Source organism: Corvus hawaiiensis, chromosome 6, assembly GCF_020740725.1.
Source record: "Corvus hawaiiensis isolate bCorHaw1 chromosome 6, bCorHaw1.pri.cur, whole genome shotgun sequence".
Lineage (NCBI taxonomy): Eukaryota > Metazoa > Chordata > Aves > Passeriformes > Corvidae > Corvus > Corvus hawaiiensis.
Window position 1 is genome coordinate 65,118,298 of NC_063218.1, and position 16,700 is coordinate 65,134,997.

The 16,700-nt window shown below is 54.4% G+C and overlaps 2 protein-coding genes and 1 long non-coding RNA gene across 8 annotated transcripts in view; 2 read left to right on the forward strand and 1 right to left on the reverse strand.

The window, feature by feature from the left end:
- Positions 1-16,700, forward strand: part of LOC125327704 — a 95,335-nt gene that overhangs the window by 46,903 nt on the left and 31,732 nt on the right. The window lies entirely within an intron of this gene.
- LOC125327408 lies at positions 1,171-7,787 on the forward strand. Its single transcript, XR_007204199.1, has 5 exons — positions 1,171-1,416; positions 2,316-2,494; positions 2,640-2,791; positions 6,198-6,320; positions 6,914-7,787. It is a non-coding gene; the product is annotated as an uncharacterized LOC125327408 (long non-coding RNA).
- Positions 5,418-14,889, reverse strand: LOC125327380. 6 transcript variants are annotated; one of them, XM_048306829.1, is made up of 5 exons: positions 13,929-14,889; positions 11,235-11,528; positions 10,629-10,699; positions 9,680-9,772; positions 5,418-6,099 (listed from the first exon to the last, which is right to left on the reverse strand). In XM_048306829.1, the coding sequence occupies exons 1-5, from the start codon at positions 14,049-14,051 to the stop codon at positions 6,033-6,035; spliced, it is 648 nt and encodes a 215-aa protein (XP_048162786.1). In that variant the 5' UTR covers positions 14,052-14,889; the 3' UTR covers positions 5,418-6,032. The 6 variants fall into 6 exon arrangements, 2 of the variants coding, with proteins under 2 accessions (XP_048162786.1, XP_048162785.1); XM_048306828.1 differs by having other exon boundaries at positions 5,418-6,293; positions 13,929-14,877; XR_007204191.1 differs by lacking the exons at positions 10,629-10,699; positions 11,235-11,528 and adding an exon at positions 10,384-10,585 and having other exon boundaries at positions 5,418-6,293; positions 13,895-14,049.

Below are 16,700 nucleotides of genomic sequence, written 5' to 3' on the forward strand. Positions count from 1 at the left end.
GCCCCGGTCCGGAGGAGGGGGTCCCGGGGAGGGGGCCGGGGCGAGCCCCGTCCGGAGGAGGGGGTCCGGGAGAGGGGGCGGGGACTGGAGGGGGGGAAAGTCCCCCCTCCGCCCCACCCCCTCCCCCGGACCCCCTCCTCCGGAGGGGGCCCACCCTGACCCCCTCCCGGGACCCCCTCCTCCGGAGGGGGCCCACCCCACCCCACCCCCCCGGGACCCCCTCCTGAGGAGGGGACCCACCCCAACCCACCTCCCTCCCCGGGACCTCCTCCTCAGGAGGGGTCCCACCCTACCCCAACACACCCCCCTTCCCGAACCCACCCCCCTCCCCGGGACCCCCTCCTGAGGAGGGGATCCCCAGTGTGGTGTGTGGAAAGCCGGAGCCCCGGCGCTGTTTTTGTACTGCACGGGTGACCCGCCGAGCGGGCCCGGCCCGTGTGGGGCTCCAGCGAGGGCAGGGGGCGCCGGGCTCCGGCCCTCTGGGCTTTATTCTCCGGCGCCCCGAGCCCCGCGGCTGCCGGGGAAAGACGGGACAGAGGACGGGAATAAGGGAGCAGAGGGGGTCAAAGAAGGAGCGCAGGTGGGGGGTTCGGGGTGTGCAGGGAGAGGTGGGGTGGGGGGACAGGAAAGGACGGGGGGGAGGACGAGAACGGAGCACAGGTGGGGGGGGGGGTCAAGGTACAGAGGGGGAAAGAGGGAAGAGGAACAGGGGGAGGTAGAGGGGGAAGGAAAGGTGAGGGACGGAGGGGGAGGATTGAGGGCAGGTGGGGGGAATTGGGAGGGGAAGGGGAGCAGGGGTGAGGGAGCAGGGGGGGACCCGGGATGGGGGGGAAGGAACGGTGGAGAAGGGGAGAGAGGGGTGGAGGGGTAGGGCAGGGCTGGGGTGTGTAGGGGGACAGGGAGGGGGATGGGGGGGACCGGGCCGGGGGGGGAGGGAGGGGAGGGCTAGGGGGGAGAGGGGGGGGGGGGTAGGGGGGGGGGGTGTAGGGGGTGGGGGAGGGGAGGCAGAGGGGGGAAGAACGGAGAGGGTTAGGAGAAGAGAAGTAAATATAAAGGAAAAGAAATACAGAGATAGAGAGATATAGAGCCCGGCCCGGCCACAGCCCCTCCCACCGAGCGCCGAGGGAGCAAATGGCGGCGGGGCCGATTCCCGAGGCTTAAATCCCCTCGGCCCCGCCCCGCGCAGCCGCGCTGGGGCCCCGCGCACCTGTGCGGACCCCGCCCTTCACACCTGTGCCGGCCCCGCCCCGCTCCGCCCGCGCCCGTAAATGCCGGCGGATCCGCGCCCGCTCCGCTTTGTGCGGTGAACGCTCATCCTGCTCATCCCGGGCTGCGGCGGGACCGTCGTTCGGGGCGCTGTGCGGAGCCCGGCACCGGGGGCTGCTCCCGGCGCTGCGCCGAGCCCGAGGCGCTGAGGTGGGAACGGGACCCGGGCCCGGGGATTCGGGTCCGGGTCTTGTCGGTGTCTGCTGGGGGGTCCCGGGCCGAGCCGCTTGTCCCTCGGCGGGCGGGGGTGCGGCTGCCGGGGCCGGAGAACTGAGGTGGGACGGGGGATGGCATTAGCGATCGGGATCGCCGCGGCTGGCAAGAGCCGCTCCGGGATTGGCGCTGGGGCCGAGCCCGGCGCTGCCGCTCCGGCTGCGGCCAGCGCGGGGCCGGGCTCCCGCCGGAGCTCCGGCTACGCTCCCGCTGCGGCCGCGGGGAGCCGGGGCCGTGCCGGTGCCGGGCCCGCCGGGAGGGCGGCGCTTCCCCGCAGCAGGCGCTGGATCGCGCCTGGAAGCGGGCGGGCCGCGGGGACCGCCCGTGCTGGCCCCGGCACCCCCCGAGGCCGCCGCTCCCTCAGCGCCGCCCGCCCTGTGGGGCGCCCCCTGGCGCAACCGGAGCGCCGGCGCTCCCGGCCCGGCCCCGCCCGCAGCCCCCGCGGGGACGCGGAGCTCCCCCAGCCCCGGCGCTGCCGGGGCCGCCGCACCCCCTGCGCACAGCAGCGCCCGCCTCCCCCTGCCCCGGGGCCGCTCCCCCGGGGGCCTCCCGCCCGCCGCGGCCCCGCCCAACGAGCGCGGCTGCAGCGGGACGAGCCGCTCCGGGCCGGGCGCTGGCGCCGAGGCCGCTGCTGCCGCTCCTGCTCTGACTGCGCCCGCTGCGGGACCGGGGCCTCGCCGGGGGCTCGCTGCTGCTTGAGCCGCTCATCCGATACCTGCCGGGTGAGATCTGATGCTCTCCTTCCTCTCCCCCCGCTTTCTCTGGGGCTTGCACGCTCCAATGCAAAAACTCTGGGTTTCAAAGTCCAGTGGAAACTGTTTATTCTTTATTTCCAGAGCACAGGACATCCTGAGTGGGAAGGGATACACAAGGACCACCAAGTCGAGCCCTTATGTGAATGGCTCCTCTGGGGATTGAACCCACACCTGGGCATTCTCAGTACACTGCTCCAACCAAGCCAATCTCAGCTCCTGGCAATGTCCTGCCTGGGATGGGAATGCCAAGTGCCAGCAAGGTAATTCCTATGCAAATACAGCTCCTTCTTTTATGCTAATGCTGCTTTACACCCCAGCCCCTGATCATGGAACAACACAGGTGATCAGTTAGTTGTGTGGCAACACAAAACTCATCCCATAACCCTGATTTCCTGCCCTTTCCAGGATTTACCCAACAGCTGTCAAGGTGCTCGTTCCATGGCCCTTTCCAGGGAGAAATGAGCAAGGCAAGGCCTGAGGGTTCACTTGGTCCATGGCCAAAGTTCTTCTGAAGAGTGTCAGGGCTGCTCCTGCCTGCAGAGGGGCGTTTCCTGCAGGTGAGTGTTCACAGCCCAAAATCCCAGGGGCTGCTGAGGCTGGGGCAGCTTTTGTGGCCCAGAGCTGCACAGAGCTCTCAGTGACTCCTGCTCACTGCCAGGAGTGTTCCTTGGTGCTCCTTCTGTGTGTCCCAGCTGGCAGGGAACAGGGGGAAGGAGAAGGCTGGGAGGCCCAGGAAGGGAAGCAGCAGCTCTTGTGCTTTGGATTTGCAGAGAGGAGCTGTGCCTGCAGTGTCCTGCCCGTGGCACACAGCGTGCCAAACACACATCCCGGGAACGGGCACTGGGCTGCCCGGGCAGTGCTGGGATGGACATGGATAAAGGGCTGCCCGCGGCCCCTCGGCCAGGGGCTGCTCTGAACAGGCACCCGGAGATGCTTCAGCCCTGACAGACCCCACTGACACCCCAAAAATACCCCAAGGAACAGCTGGCACCGGGGAATGTCGGCACGGGCTGTTTGCAGAGGGGCTCAGACAGCAATTCCTGGTGCTGACCTCCCACACTCCTGCCAGCTATGTCCCAGCCACCCAAAATGCCTTCCCTTCCAGCCTGAGGCCATCATCCCTCAGCAGCATTAAAGCCAAGGCAAGCTTCCCCCACAGCAATGAAATGCCAAGCAATGCCCTCAGAGATGCCTTCAAATGAAAGGTCAGAGTCAGAGAAATCGCTTTGGATTGAGTTGGGAGTTTTTGGGGAGCCAGCTGGAACTGCACAACTGATGGAAAGCTTTCCCAGGTGGCTCCCACTGCTGGTGCCCTGAAAGCAGGGATGTGCATCCCTTTCCTGAGGGAAAAGAACTTGCAGAGGCCACTCCTGAGGCTCTGGAATGAAATCAGCTCCTGCAGGGAGAGAAGTCCTCCCGTGGGCACAGGGGCTGCCTCAGCAGGGGCTGGGAGCGCGTCTGGCCAGCGCCTTCTCCTGCTTTAAAACATCACCTGGAGCCCGAGCTCGGGGGGTGCAGGCAGCTGAATTCCAGGGAACTCTGTCAGGTGCCCCCAGGGACATTGGGGGGGGGCTGGGGGATGAGGGTTACAAACAGCAAATTCTATGGAACATGAAGCTGTCCTTGCCCTGACCCTGCTGAGCTTCCCTGGAAGCTCTGCTGGTTCCTGACACAGCTGGTGTTAAATAGGCAGCTCTGCATGGGAATATCCATGCTCCAGGAGGCACTGGGAGGCTATTCCAGTGGCAATTCAGCAGGGAATTCAGGGCTTGGGGTAGAATTCACCTGAACTAGCAAAGCCAAACCCCAAATCTGGGCACCACACAGGGAACAATCTTTGTGCTGCCCTGGCAGCCAAAGCCCCTGGGCTGGGCAATTTCAGCAGGCAAATGGATGGAATGATCTAAATGCCAGCATCCCCCAAAGGGACAATGCAATCACCTCCCTTTGCTCCCAAAGTGTCCACTGTGTTCCCCACAGGTGCCCCGGGGATGCCAGGGAGGTGCCTTTGCCCACAGTGCCTTTCTCCTGCCCCTCTCCAGTCCGAGGCCTCTTCTCCCTTCCCTGCCAGCTGCTGCCAAGGAAGGAGGACACAGTGAGTGCTGAGTTGACCTCCAAATAGTCCTTCCCTCACCTTGAGATGACCTGAGATTTTACCCCCAAAATGTCCCCATCTGTCTCCTTCTGAGTTCCTCATTTTTTACAAGGAAGCATTCTTTCTCTGCTCTGGAGACTACCACAAGATTTGGCCCCAAAACTTTCCCCACCTGTCCACTACCTCTTTCCTCATTTCCACCTCCATCTTTTCATTCTTTGCCCTACAGATGCTTTCAATTTTTACCCCTCCGAACTTCCCTACCTGTCCATAAGTGATTACCTCAGTTTACCCCATCAAGTGCATTCCCTCTGCTACAGATCACCTCAGATTCTACCCCCAAAATTTTCTGTACCTCTCCACCACTGAGTACTTCATTTTTACCTCCAAATACTCATTTTCTACTATGGAGATTCCCTCAAGTTTTACCCCCCAGATTTACCCACCTGTCCACAGCAATTCCCTCAGTTTACCTCAGGATGCTCCTGCTCTCTCCTAGAGATGACCTCACATTTTACCCCCTCAGTTTTCCCTACCTGCCCAATTCTGATCACCTCCTTTTTACCTCAAAATAGGAGTTCTTTCTTCTACAGATGAACTCGGATTTTATTACCAAAATGTCTATTTTGTCCCCTGTATACTGACTAGATTTTAAAACCAAAACCACACAGGTTATGTCTGTCTTATCCCCAAAATGTTCATTCTGCCCCCTACAAATTAGGTCAGATTTTTTCTCAAAACCACTTATGGTTCCTACATAATTACCTCAGGGTTTGCCCCCCACATTCTACCTCATCTTGACTACTGATCACCTCATTGCTTCCTCAGTATGTTCATTCTTTGCCCTACAGATCTTCCCAAGTTTTACACCCCAAATTTCCTTGCCTTGCCCCAGTGACTGCCTCAGTTTATGTCAGTGGTCACACTCTCCCTAGAGATTACCTCAAGTTTAACCCCCAAAATTTTCCTTACCTGTCCACAACTTATTACCTCATTTTTACCTCAAAATATTCATTCTCAACCTTTAGATTATTTCAAGTTTGACCCCCCAAAATTCCCCTACCTGTCCACTACTGATTCCCACATTCTTCCTTCAATATTTATTTCCTTTCTACCATGTAGCTTCTATCAAGATTTACCCCCAAAGTTTTCCATCTGTCTACTACTGCTTACCTCATTTTTACCTCAAAATGTTCTTTCTACAGCTTATTTAATATTATTTTTACACAAGTTTCCCTATCTGCCCACAACTGATTCCCTCATGTTACCTCAGTGTGTTCATGCTCTCCCCTAGAGATTAGCTCAGATTTAGCCCCCAAATTTTCCCCACATGCTCAGTACTCATCACCTCATTTTTCCCTCCAAGTGTTCATTCTCTACTCTTGAGATTTTGTCAAGTTTTGCCTCCAAAATTTTCCTTATTTGTCTACTACTGAGTACCTCATTTTTACACCAAAATATTCATTCTGTCTCCTACAGGTTACATCAAGTTTCACCCCCCAAAGTTTCCTTCCTGTACAATATTAACTCTTTTCTGCCCCAAAAATGTTCTCTCCCCTAAACATCACCTCAAGCTTTTCCCTCAAAAATGCCACCTCGCTCCCCTCGACATTCCCTCCCATTTTCCTACACAAACAATTCTTGTGTCCCCTCTCAGTCACCCCAGGTTTTCAGCTGAAAATGTCTCCTCTGTCCCCTTGAAGTTATCCCAGGTTTTCCCAGTGAGGAGCTGCAAGGAATTCAGGCAGGGCCAATGACACCAGGGAACAGCTGTAAATTCAGAGGCAGAAAGAGAAGATCTACCAGGAAAGGGGAAAGGTTCAGAAAACATTTCTGCAATTAATTAATTAATTAATAATTCTTTCCAGTTCCCCACTGAGAAGAACACAACCTCACAGCTGTTAAGGCCTGACAGTTCCCTGCAGGGAGAGCTCAGCACATGTGCCCAGAGGCAATCCCAGCATCTGCAAGAAAGAAAGAAGCAGCAAAAGGTGATTTCTTCTCTTTCAAAGTTATTTCAAGTGCTCACACCCAAACCAACCTTTGCTCTTGATTCTGGCCGGGTGCATGGTGAGCAGTAGGCACAGGTCATGTCATCCATGCTGGTGTGAGTGATGCTTTCTGGGGGAAAGCAGCTGATTCCCAAAGTTTCCTTCCTGCCCCGTGCCTGATCTGCACAGGAGAAAACCTCTTCCAGGAAGGGATTGTGCTCCCTCTAATCCCATTTGCCCAGTCTGTGCCATGGGGACATTGCCAGCCTGGGGCAGCAGAGGCACACGCAGCTCTCAGCACTCTCTGCTCCAAGCACAGCTCTGGGCTCCTTTGCACACTGCCTCTGCCGTGGGGTTTTCTCCAGGAGAAGCCAAGGAACTGCTCATGGAAGGGTGCAGATTAAGTTAGCCCAAAGGGAAGCAAAGAATAAGTACTCCAGGAAGAGCCCTTGGGATCTGCTGGGCTGAGGTGGGAAGGGGACATTGATTCCCTGCAGGGCCAATACACAACAACCTCCAACCCAAAGCCCAGACTGGCAGGTGGGGTCTGACAGCACCACTCTGACAAACCTCCTTGTCATTCTTCCCTGCAGTGACTTTTGCAAGCAAACTCTGAAGCTGACAAGCCCAGAAGCTCCATCCATCCACTCTGGAAGGAAAGGATACTCCCAGGGATGAGGCACATTCCCAGCAAACTCTCCCAACACAGCCTGGAGGCAGCGCTGGAGCTCGGCTGTGGGGCTGGGAAGGGCTGCCAGGAGCACGCAGCCCCCAGGGGGGGTGGCAGCGGCAGCAGCAAATTCCCACAGGCTGATGGCACAACAGAGAGACAAAGGCCAGCAGTGGCCACGGGAGGTGCAGGGTTAATTCTGCTCCCTGCCCTGCCCCATCCCTGCAGGAAAGCTCCAGGGGGGAGAGAAACTCTCAGGGTGCCCAAAATGCAGCATCTGTCACCCTGATCCTGCTTCAACTCAGCGTGGGGGACCAAACTCCCCCCACAGGTAAACACTGAGCTGAGCTGGTCAGTCTCAAACACAGCCCCAGTTCTCAGCTCCAGCCTGCTCCTGGGGCTGCTGCCACATTCCTGACAAGGAGCCCCTGTGGACAGGGCTCTCTCTGTGTCTCAGGTGCTGGGCACTGCAGGGACCAGGGCAGCCCCCTCTGGGGACAATTGGGGATTCATCCCACACCACAGGCAGGACCAGGGGCCCTCCAGTACAGGCTGGTGGGGCCAGAGCCCATTGGGTTTGGCTGCTCAAACACCAAAGCTTTTGGCAAAGATGGGATGAGTTAAGTGGGTTTTCCTGTCCTGAGACAGAGAAGAAATTGTTGAAATTAAGCATGGAAATTAAGTCCACTGTGGAAGTCAAAGGCTCCTGGCTTTCCCACTCCTGTTCTGATTGCTCACTAGAGGGTTTTATCCATAACAAATGAGAGGTGGCACCAAATAAAAGAGCTCTTTTTCAACATTTTTTCCCTACTTTCTTTCATACATAAAAAGGATGTCCATTTTTTCTTAGTGCATTCTTTGCCTAATTTTAACAGAACCATTTTCCTTCCAGGCCCCACTTGTGAGTTCTTCGCTCCTTTGCCATGGGACTTTGGACAAGGAAGAGAAGGATCTGCTCCACACGGGTGTCATCCTATGGGGAACACCCCCTGTACCAGCCCCAGCCTGTGCTAAGCACGCTGCCTCACTTCCCCCATTCTGGATGCTGGCTCCAATCCAGTCTGAGTTTTCTCCTGGTTTCCATGTCTAAGGACAGGAACTTGTCCTGGTCAGGGTGTAAGGCCTTAAACTGCACCTTGATCTGGGGGGCTGTGACTGGGATTCCAGCAGGGAATTCATTGTTTCACAAATAAAAATTATTCCAGGGAGCTGCTGCTTTACCACACAGTGTCAGCAAAAGAGAAAAAACACCAAAGGTGTATCCAAAAACAAGGATGAAATGATTCCTCCTGCTTTGAGTGGGATCAGGGCTTATGCTGCCCTGGAATGACAAAGAACTTCTCCCTCAGCCCCCCAGAGAGCCCTCGAAAAGCCAAAGTGCAGCAGGGAAGGAAGGAAAGGCACCTGCTGGGGACAGCACAGCTCCAGCTGCTCATGGGGACTGGGAATGAGTCTGGAGCCAGCTTCCCAGGCTGGAGGGGCCTGCCTAAAGCACCACCTCTGGGAAGCAAAGGGCTATGGAAGAAAGGGAGTGGGAATTTACAATAATAATCACAATGTATTGGGAAAGAGCAACAAGAGAAGCAACAATCATTCCAAGGGAGCAGGAGGGATGCTGAGCTTTAAACGAGGTTGGAGTGAGGCAGCAGCTCCTGGCAGTTCTAACCCACAGCTCCAGCTCTGCGCTTCCAGGAGCACTGCAAGCTCCTCCTGCCCAGGCCCTGGCTTTGCCTCCTGCCAGTACTCGGCACCTCGGGCACGGTTGGGTGCGAGTGCTCCAGGGCTGCTGCCCCGAGGGAGCGGGAAAATGAGCATTAAACCCCTTCCCACTGGGCTGGCTCCGAGCTCTGGCTGGGGAAAACATTTGGCAGCCCTGGCATTTCAATGAAATCAGTTTCCATCACTTTGAAGATGCACTGAATAAACCCAGGGCACATAAGTAAACCTCTCCCCAGAAGGACAGCCCCAGGGAATACACAATTATTCCTAGGCCTGGCCAAACAAACCAGCAGCCAGGTTTGGGGGAGAGACTCCAGACTCTTCTTCCCTGGCTGTAAAACACTTGCAGAGGCTTTGGAGTTCATACAAGCTTGTCAGGATTTGGATACTTCATTTAAATTCCATTCAGATACTGGAATGGAAGGGTCCTAAAGGCACCTCCACTCAGACTTTAATTTTAAGCCCTCTACCACCAAAGAATTTGGATGTTCTTTTCTTAGGAACATCCCACCTCTGCTTCTTTAGGTGTCTCCATGTGGGACATAAAATAAATGTGGACAAATTTTAGAATGCAGCTTCCAAGTCAAGTTACCTGCTAGGAAATTACTCCAGCTCTCTGGCACCTTGGGCTGTTTTAAACACAGCCTGGCCCTTCATGGCTGAGGCTCTGAGCTACACAACTTGTGAGCTGGCAAGTAACAGCAGCTGAGGGCTCATCCCAGCTGTACACAAAAACAGGGAGGGTGGGCTGCACTTGGATACATGCAGGCAGGGTTGGGCCCCTTCTGAAAGCTTCAATCCCTGTTTTTCAGAGACTCAATCAGGGATAATGACATTTTCACAAAGCTCTCTTAAGGCACGTGAAAACCCAAGCAAGAAAATGGAATCAAACCCTTTGTTCCACTGGCCTCACGCCCCAAATTCCAACGGGACACACAAGTCCCTCTCCTCGCAAGGCAACGTCTCCTACCTGGATCTGTGCCTTCCCCAGCCTTTGGTGGCCGCTGTCTCCATCCTCACACACTTCCTCATCTTCCTCCTCAGCAGGCCTGGCTTCCTCATCCTGCAGAGCAAGCACAGGGACAGTCACCAGCCTGCTCATCCCAAACCTGGGCAGCAGGGATGGACTGCTGGGACCCCCTGGACAGTCACCCCTCTGCTGGGCACCATCCCTGCTCTGCAGCCCATTCCTGTTCCTGGCCTGGCATCTCCTTTGAACGGGATGTTAAACCACAACCACTTGCTCTGCTGGGTTTTGGGACATCAGAGACTCCCCCAAGGCAGTGGACAAAGCTCCTGTTCCCACAGCCTCTGCCTCCCAAAGCCCTGCTAGGGCCAGGCAGAGCAAGGGAAACCCCTCAGTTCCTGCTGGAAATTTCCTCTTGTGCCTGTAAACCCAGGGAAATCGTGGCTGCCCCATCCCTGGAAGTGTTCAAGGCCAGGCTGGTCACAGCTTGGAGCACCCTGTGGATGGAATGAGGTGATCCTTAAGGTCCCTTCCCACTCAAACTATTCTGCCATTCCAGGATGATTCTGTGATCTCTTCCTGCATTTATTTTGCATCGTTTCCTCTCTAATTTGACTTCCCAAATCTAAATGATTTTTTAAAGAAATAATTTAAAATTATCCCAAGAATAAAAAGGGGTGCATCAAACATACAAGAATCATTCCTACCTCCATCAAATCATTAATTGGAAGCCTCTTTCCTCATCTCTGTCCTTACTTTTCCTTTCCTAGGAAACCTTATGATCCCACAGCTTCTCCAAGAGATTTACTGGGATTGCAGAAAGGTTTGCTTTGTCAGGGAGGCAGGGGGGTTTACAACACTTGTTCCTCTGCATCTTTATCCTTTCACCAGCTTTCCCCCGGAACGGTGCTGCAAGAGAAGTTCAGAATTACTAGAAATGGATCAGGTTCACCTTCTTTCCTCACTCTTTTCCAACGACTTCCAAATTCTTGGAATTATCCTCAAATGAGGCCTAGAAAGCTCCTGTGAAAACATCAATCAGAGGAACATCTTTAAAAGAGAAAACCACATCCAGCAGCAGCCAATACAATCCCATTGCTATTCTTACCTGGTCTCCAGGTGCTCCCGCCAGAGCTCCCAACACCCATTGCCATCCCATGAGGGTGAGGAGGCAGTTTTGGATGTGTTCTTTGCCATGGGATGGGATAACAGAGCCCAGAGGGTCTTTGTGTCCCTTCCAAGCCACCCCATGATTCCATGATACCACCAGCACCTATACCAATTCCATTCTGGAAAGCCCAATTCCATTCCTCCCATCAACTCAGAATTTCTCCCTTCCTCTCTCTGCTCCACATCAGGCATGTGTTGCCACGTGCCACAGCCATGGGATGTCTCAGCATTGCCTGGGAATGCCACTCAAGGCTGCCCTTGTGGCCTCAGCGCTCCAAAATGCCCAGCTGGCTCCCGTTCCAGTCGGGAATGTCCCAAACAGCAGCGTCGGGTGTGCCCTCTGCCATCCCACCATTGGGGCAGCTCCCATAGAATGTGACCGACTTACTGGGCTTGGAATTCCTGGCTTAAAAAGCAGGTGCTGGAATATCCTTTCCTGGGAATATCCACAAGACCAGAAGGCTCCCTGGAAGCCACAGGTCGGGGGCAGAGTCAGATGAACGAGCCTGAACCGGTTTTCAGGGGATGCCTCCCCAGCCTGTGGCTGCAAAAACTCCAGAGTTGTTCCTTCCCCTTGGGACAGCCAGGGAAAACATCCCCAGCATGGATTTCTGACAGGAAAAACCTCACTGCTCCAGGCGACTTGGCTCCTCCCAAATCCAGGCCAACACTCCAACAGGCTCTAAGGACAAAACAACAGCAAAGACCATCTCAGGGCACACGCCACGAGCTGGGCGTCACATTCCTCACTGGAACTGGGCTGTTCCCACATCCCTGTGACAGTCGGGAGCACCCCCCGTTCCTCGCTCCTCCATTCAGGACAAAGAGACAACAGAGCTGTCAAACAGCCAGTGTGTATGCCAGAGACTGAGATATTATATGTTATGACTTAAACATTTTCTTAAAGGACTTTTAAAACTGTATTACAAAAGCTGAAGAGAAGACTGGAACACCTTGAATGGGGCCCTGAGGCCTGACACCGCTCGCTGATGAAGATAAGATAAAGTAACAACTCAGGGCTGGGGACATTCACTGAGCACGGGCTTAACACCTCCAAGGTGGGGACCACAGCCCCAGGGCGATCAGCTGCCAGGCTCACACAGACCCTGGCACCAAGGGGTGGAGGGAGGAGAGGCTCTGGGTACCTTGGAAAAGCCTCTGGTCAGAGGTGCAGTGACCGCCCATCCTCCACTGTGCAGAGCCCAGCTGCGGGGTGCTCACCGGGGGGAGGAAGCTCATCCACAGCAGAAGGGGTGACATGGCCCAGCACAGGGGCCCCCAGACCCTGCAGCAGAGCACCAGAGATGATGCAACAGACCCTCAGTGTTGCAAGGGACAGTGTCAAGCCGGCCCCTGCAAGAGAGGCACGTGGGCGTTCCCGCCTGGCCCAAAGTGTGCATTAACCCACGGAATTCTGCACCCTTCGGCTGCGGCAGCATGGAGCGGGATGGCCACGGCGCCCACGGGGGACCCTCACCAGCAGCGCAGCGGATGGAGGGGAGCAACGAGACGTCGTTGGCACCCTCAGAGGGGTGATGGGCTTCCACCTACCCCCGTCACCTCTCCCTGTTCCCCCACCCCCCACGCACACTTTTCTTTTTCTCTTTCTTTTCTCTTCCCTTTTCTTTGCCTCTTTTACTATCAAATAAAATACATCCATTTTTTGGCAACAACATCTGACCTCGTTTGGTTTTAATCTCATTTCTGGGGAGATTTTGAACCTTCCAGGTTCTTTCTGGTTTATGCTCAGAGACTCAGCTTGCTTTGCTTTCCTGGGTCTAAACCAGATTGTAAACAGTGTAACCCCAACAATCCAGGGAAAACCACCTTGCTCTGGGGAGAAACATCATGCCCAGTTATGGAAAAAGCCAAAGAGCAGTACTGGAAACACTCCCAGGCATGGAGCCTCCCAGCTCCAGAAATGCAGCTCACAGGCTTCTTCCCATGGAAACCCCAATCTTGCCCAGGACTGGGCTCAGGGAGAAAGTCCTGCCCATTCCACCACTCTGGCATAGACACCCCAGGAAGGTGTCCCTGATCATGGCAAGGGGCTGAACAGGATGGTCTGTAAGGTTCTTGCCAGCACAGACCATTCCAGGAGTTTAAGGTGGATTTGAGCAGCTCCTGGGGACATGAACACCCCCCACACCTCCCACCTGGCTCAGCCCAGAGTCCATCCAGCACTCACAGAGAGCTGCTGGGAGCTGAAATTCTCCCTGCTCCCCCTGCCTGGGAAACCCTGCCTCCAGCTCCTGGGAAAGAGGAGCTGCATCCTGCTGGGTGCCCCTGGCTCTGGGCAGCTGCCGCCTTCAGGCAGGGGGATGGCTCGGGCAGCTCCGGTGACTGTTCCACCTCGATGATTTTGTGTTTTCCTGCATTTCCCTGGGCTGGAGGGGAGCAGGGGGTGCGGTGGGAGTGCGGGAAGGCAGCGGCGGGGAGGGCAAGGAGCGCGGCCGGGCACCGCACGGCGCAGGGGGGCTTCTGCTGGCAGTGGAGGGGCGCGACCCGTACGGAGGCGTCCCCGCCGCTGCCGGCCACTGCCCACGGGGCTCCTGCCCGCCCCCGGCGCCATTGACCCCACAGCCCGCGTCCCCACACTGGGAACCACCATGGAAAATCATGCTGGAACCTCTAATCCTGAGCCCGAGCCTTGACCTTTGACCCCTTGACCCATTCCTTGACTAGCCAACCTTTGATCCCTGACCCCTGACCTTTGATCCCTGACTCTCGACCATCCACCTTCACACCTTGAGCCTTGACCTTTGACCCCAACCTTTGCCCTTTGACCCTTGCCCTTTGACCCATGACACTTGACCACATGACCTTTGACCCCTGAGCCCTATGACCTTTTCCCCAACCTTCTACATGTGACCTCTCTGCTTTGACCTTGATCACCTTGACCTTTGACTCCCTGACTCCCCAACCCCTGCCCTGACTTTTGTCCCTTTATCCCCTAACCTTTAACCCCCTCTACTTTATACCCCTCACTGCTCTTGCTGCCTGGAACCCCTCACTCCTGCTCTACACGCCCCAGCCCCCAACCCCTACCTGTCGCTCTCCAGCCTGCAGCTGCCATCCCTACCTTTTTGGTGTGGGCCTTGTCCTCCTCTGAGGGTTCCAGGGTTATCCCAGCACCAGGCTTACTGAGCTGTGCTGCACTGAGGGTTTGCAGTGGTACCACAGAAAGAGATAGATTTGTCATCATTTACCCCAAAATATGATCAGAGGGATCACAAATTAATTAAGTTCCTTAAGGCTGAAATCAAAGAAGGTGAGTGGGCTGTTACCCCAGTAGGACAAGTTGTAGTTCCACCCCGATCCTTCGGGAAATAGCCCAATGAGAGCATGAAAGTACCCACTGGGGAACAGAAAATCTTTTAAAACATTTAAGGAAAGTAGTGATAGGGAGAGGAATGACTGATATTGTACAATCTGTAACAAACAAGTGTGAAACCTGCGGTAAAAACAACCCTGACACAAGCAAGAGAGTTGTGTTAGGAGTGACAAAGACAGGAGAGCTCCCGGGAGATTACTGGCAAATAGATTTTGCTGAGATGCCACACAAAGAGGGATGCAGGTATATACTGGTACTGGCTGACACCTTCAGTGGATGGCCTGAGGCTTTCCCCTGTCGCACCAACACAGCAAAAGAAGGAGTGAAAGCTTTGCTCAACCATATAATACCAAGATTTGGGGTTCCTTTGGGAATGTCATCAGATAGGGGACCACATTTTGTAGCAACAGTGGTTGGGGAAGTTAGCAGGATTTTGGGACTTACCTGGGACCTGCACACACCATACAGGCCCCAGGCCAGTGGCAAAGTTGAACGCATGAACGGGACCCTCAAAACCCAGATGGGCAAGATTTGTCAAGAGACATCCATGACATGGGTTCAAGCCCTGCCCATAGCCTTGCTGAGAGTCTGCATACAGCCAAGGCAAAGGGACAACATCAGTCCCTATGAAATATTATATGGCAGGCCATACCAGGTTCCACAGATCCCGGGGGAAGTTCATAGGAGAGGTAAAAACGATTTGCAGAAATATTTAATGGCTCTGAGTTCCACTTTGCAGAAGCTCCAGAGATTCGTTGTGTTATCCAAACCAATAGGATTGGACACAGCTACTCATCCATTCCAGCCTGGAGACTGGGTCTACATCAAGTGCTGGGACATCAACCCCTTGCAAGCAGGGGGACCTTTCCAAGTTTTGCTGACCACTTCTACTGCGGTCAAGGTTGCTGGCAAGAGACCCTGGATTCACTACTCCAGGGTGAAGAAAGCTTCTGCTCCCAAAATCACCAAGAAGACAGAGACTGATCCAGTTTAAACTGTTTTTTACATGTTTGCTGTTTGCCCAACTGGTAACCATGATTCAGGGTTCACCCTGTGATTTGCATAAGACTGTGGTCCAAAACGTGTCCAAAATTCTTAGTAAGAGCGATTGCTGGAGCTGTACTCAGTTACCACCCCTAGATGGGAAGGGTCACTGGCCATTGATTGGCATTTTAAGGGAAGAGAACCGCACGGAAACGTGGGAACCAATTAATGGGGCACCCTTCTGCCCCCCATTACCGTGAGGGGCCTGGTGGAGCATGCAAACTATAAGGTTCCTTGTGCAATTGTAAACGCCACAGGAAAAGCTGTTCTTCCTTCATATTGTCATCAGACCCATTTCAGGGAAATAACAGACCCAAGAATTGCAGCAAAGATGAAAGTGACAGGGTGGAGACTGGCTCAGCCCTTTGGGACGGGGTTGTATTGGATATGGGGTGATAAGGCCTGGAAAGTTATGCCCGTGAACAAAGACCAGGCTTGTGCTATCGGGGCTGTGGTCCCAAATATAGCAATATTTGACCATCTTGAAAAACCAAATGAGAGGAGAAAAAGATCTCTTAATCTCCTCATTGAACGTCCCACACTTTTTCATAGCATAATCAGAGCCCTTGTACCCGCTTATGGAGTAGTTGAACTGGAGAGAGCAATTGTAAACATCTCAGCTGTCATTGAATGTATTGAGCAGCACACTGCAGCTGCAATTTCAGCCTTACAGGAGCAAGTTGACTGTCCCATGCAGTTATGCAAAACAGGATAGCTCTCAATTTCATACTTGCTGCACAAGGAGGTGTATGTGCTATTGTCAATACCTCGTGTTGTTCGTATGTGGACCAAAGTGGAAGAATTAAGAAAGATTTGGATGAAATTTGGGAGGGAACTCAAATTCTACATGAAGTAGCTTCTAGAAATAACACCTTAAAATTTGATCATATTTTTGAGACCCTTACCTCATGGTTACCAAACTGGGCCTGGGTAAAAGAAATATTCATAATAGCTGTCATTGTAGTTATTATCCGTGTAATTTCCTGTGGAGCAGCTGGTTGTGTAAACCGGTTCTGTGGGTAAAGAACAGAGTAGAGTAGAGACTAGACAAGATAGAGTTTTGTTAGTCTCTAAAAGGGGGGAAATGATGCCATGAAGATTTTTGCCTTTTCTTTTATACCCCTGTTATACCTTTTTACAACTTCTGTATTCCTAGTGCTTTTTGCCTACATTCTTAGACTTGTTTGTCAAGCTGAGAGACTCAACATTTTAGAAGCTTCGTAGCCAGGGACCAGTGTGCCCCAGACCCCAAGGTCCTCTCCAGAACACATTCTGTAAACCAAGATAGAACCATCCAGGGGAAGGTTCCTTGGGGAGGGGGGCTCACTTGAGCCTCTCATTGGGGAATCTTTGATAGATCTGCTAATTAGTAAAACCTATAATGTTATACCCGATGTTGGGGGGAAAAAAGACAGACTCAGGGGGGGTGCATCTCGATGCATATGACCTGAACGTGTGCACCTAAGGGTCCTTACA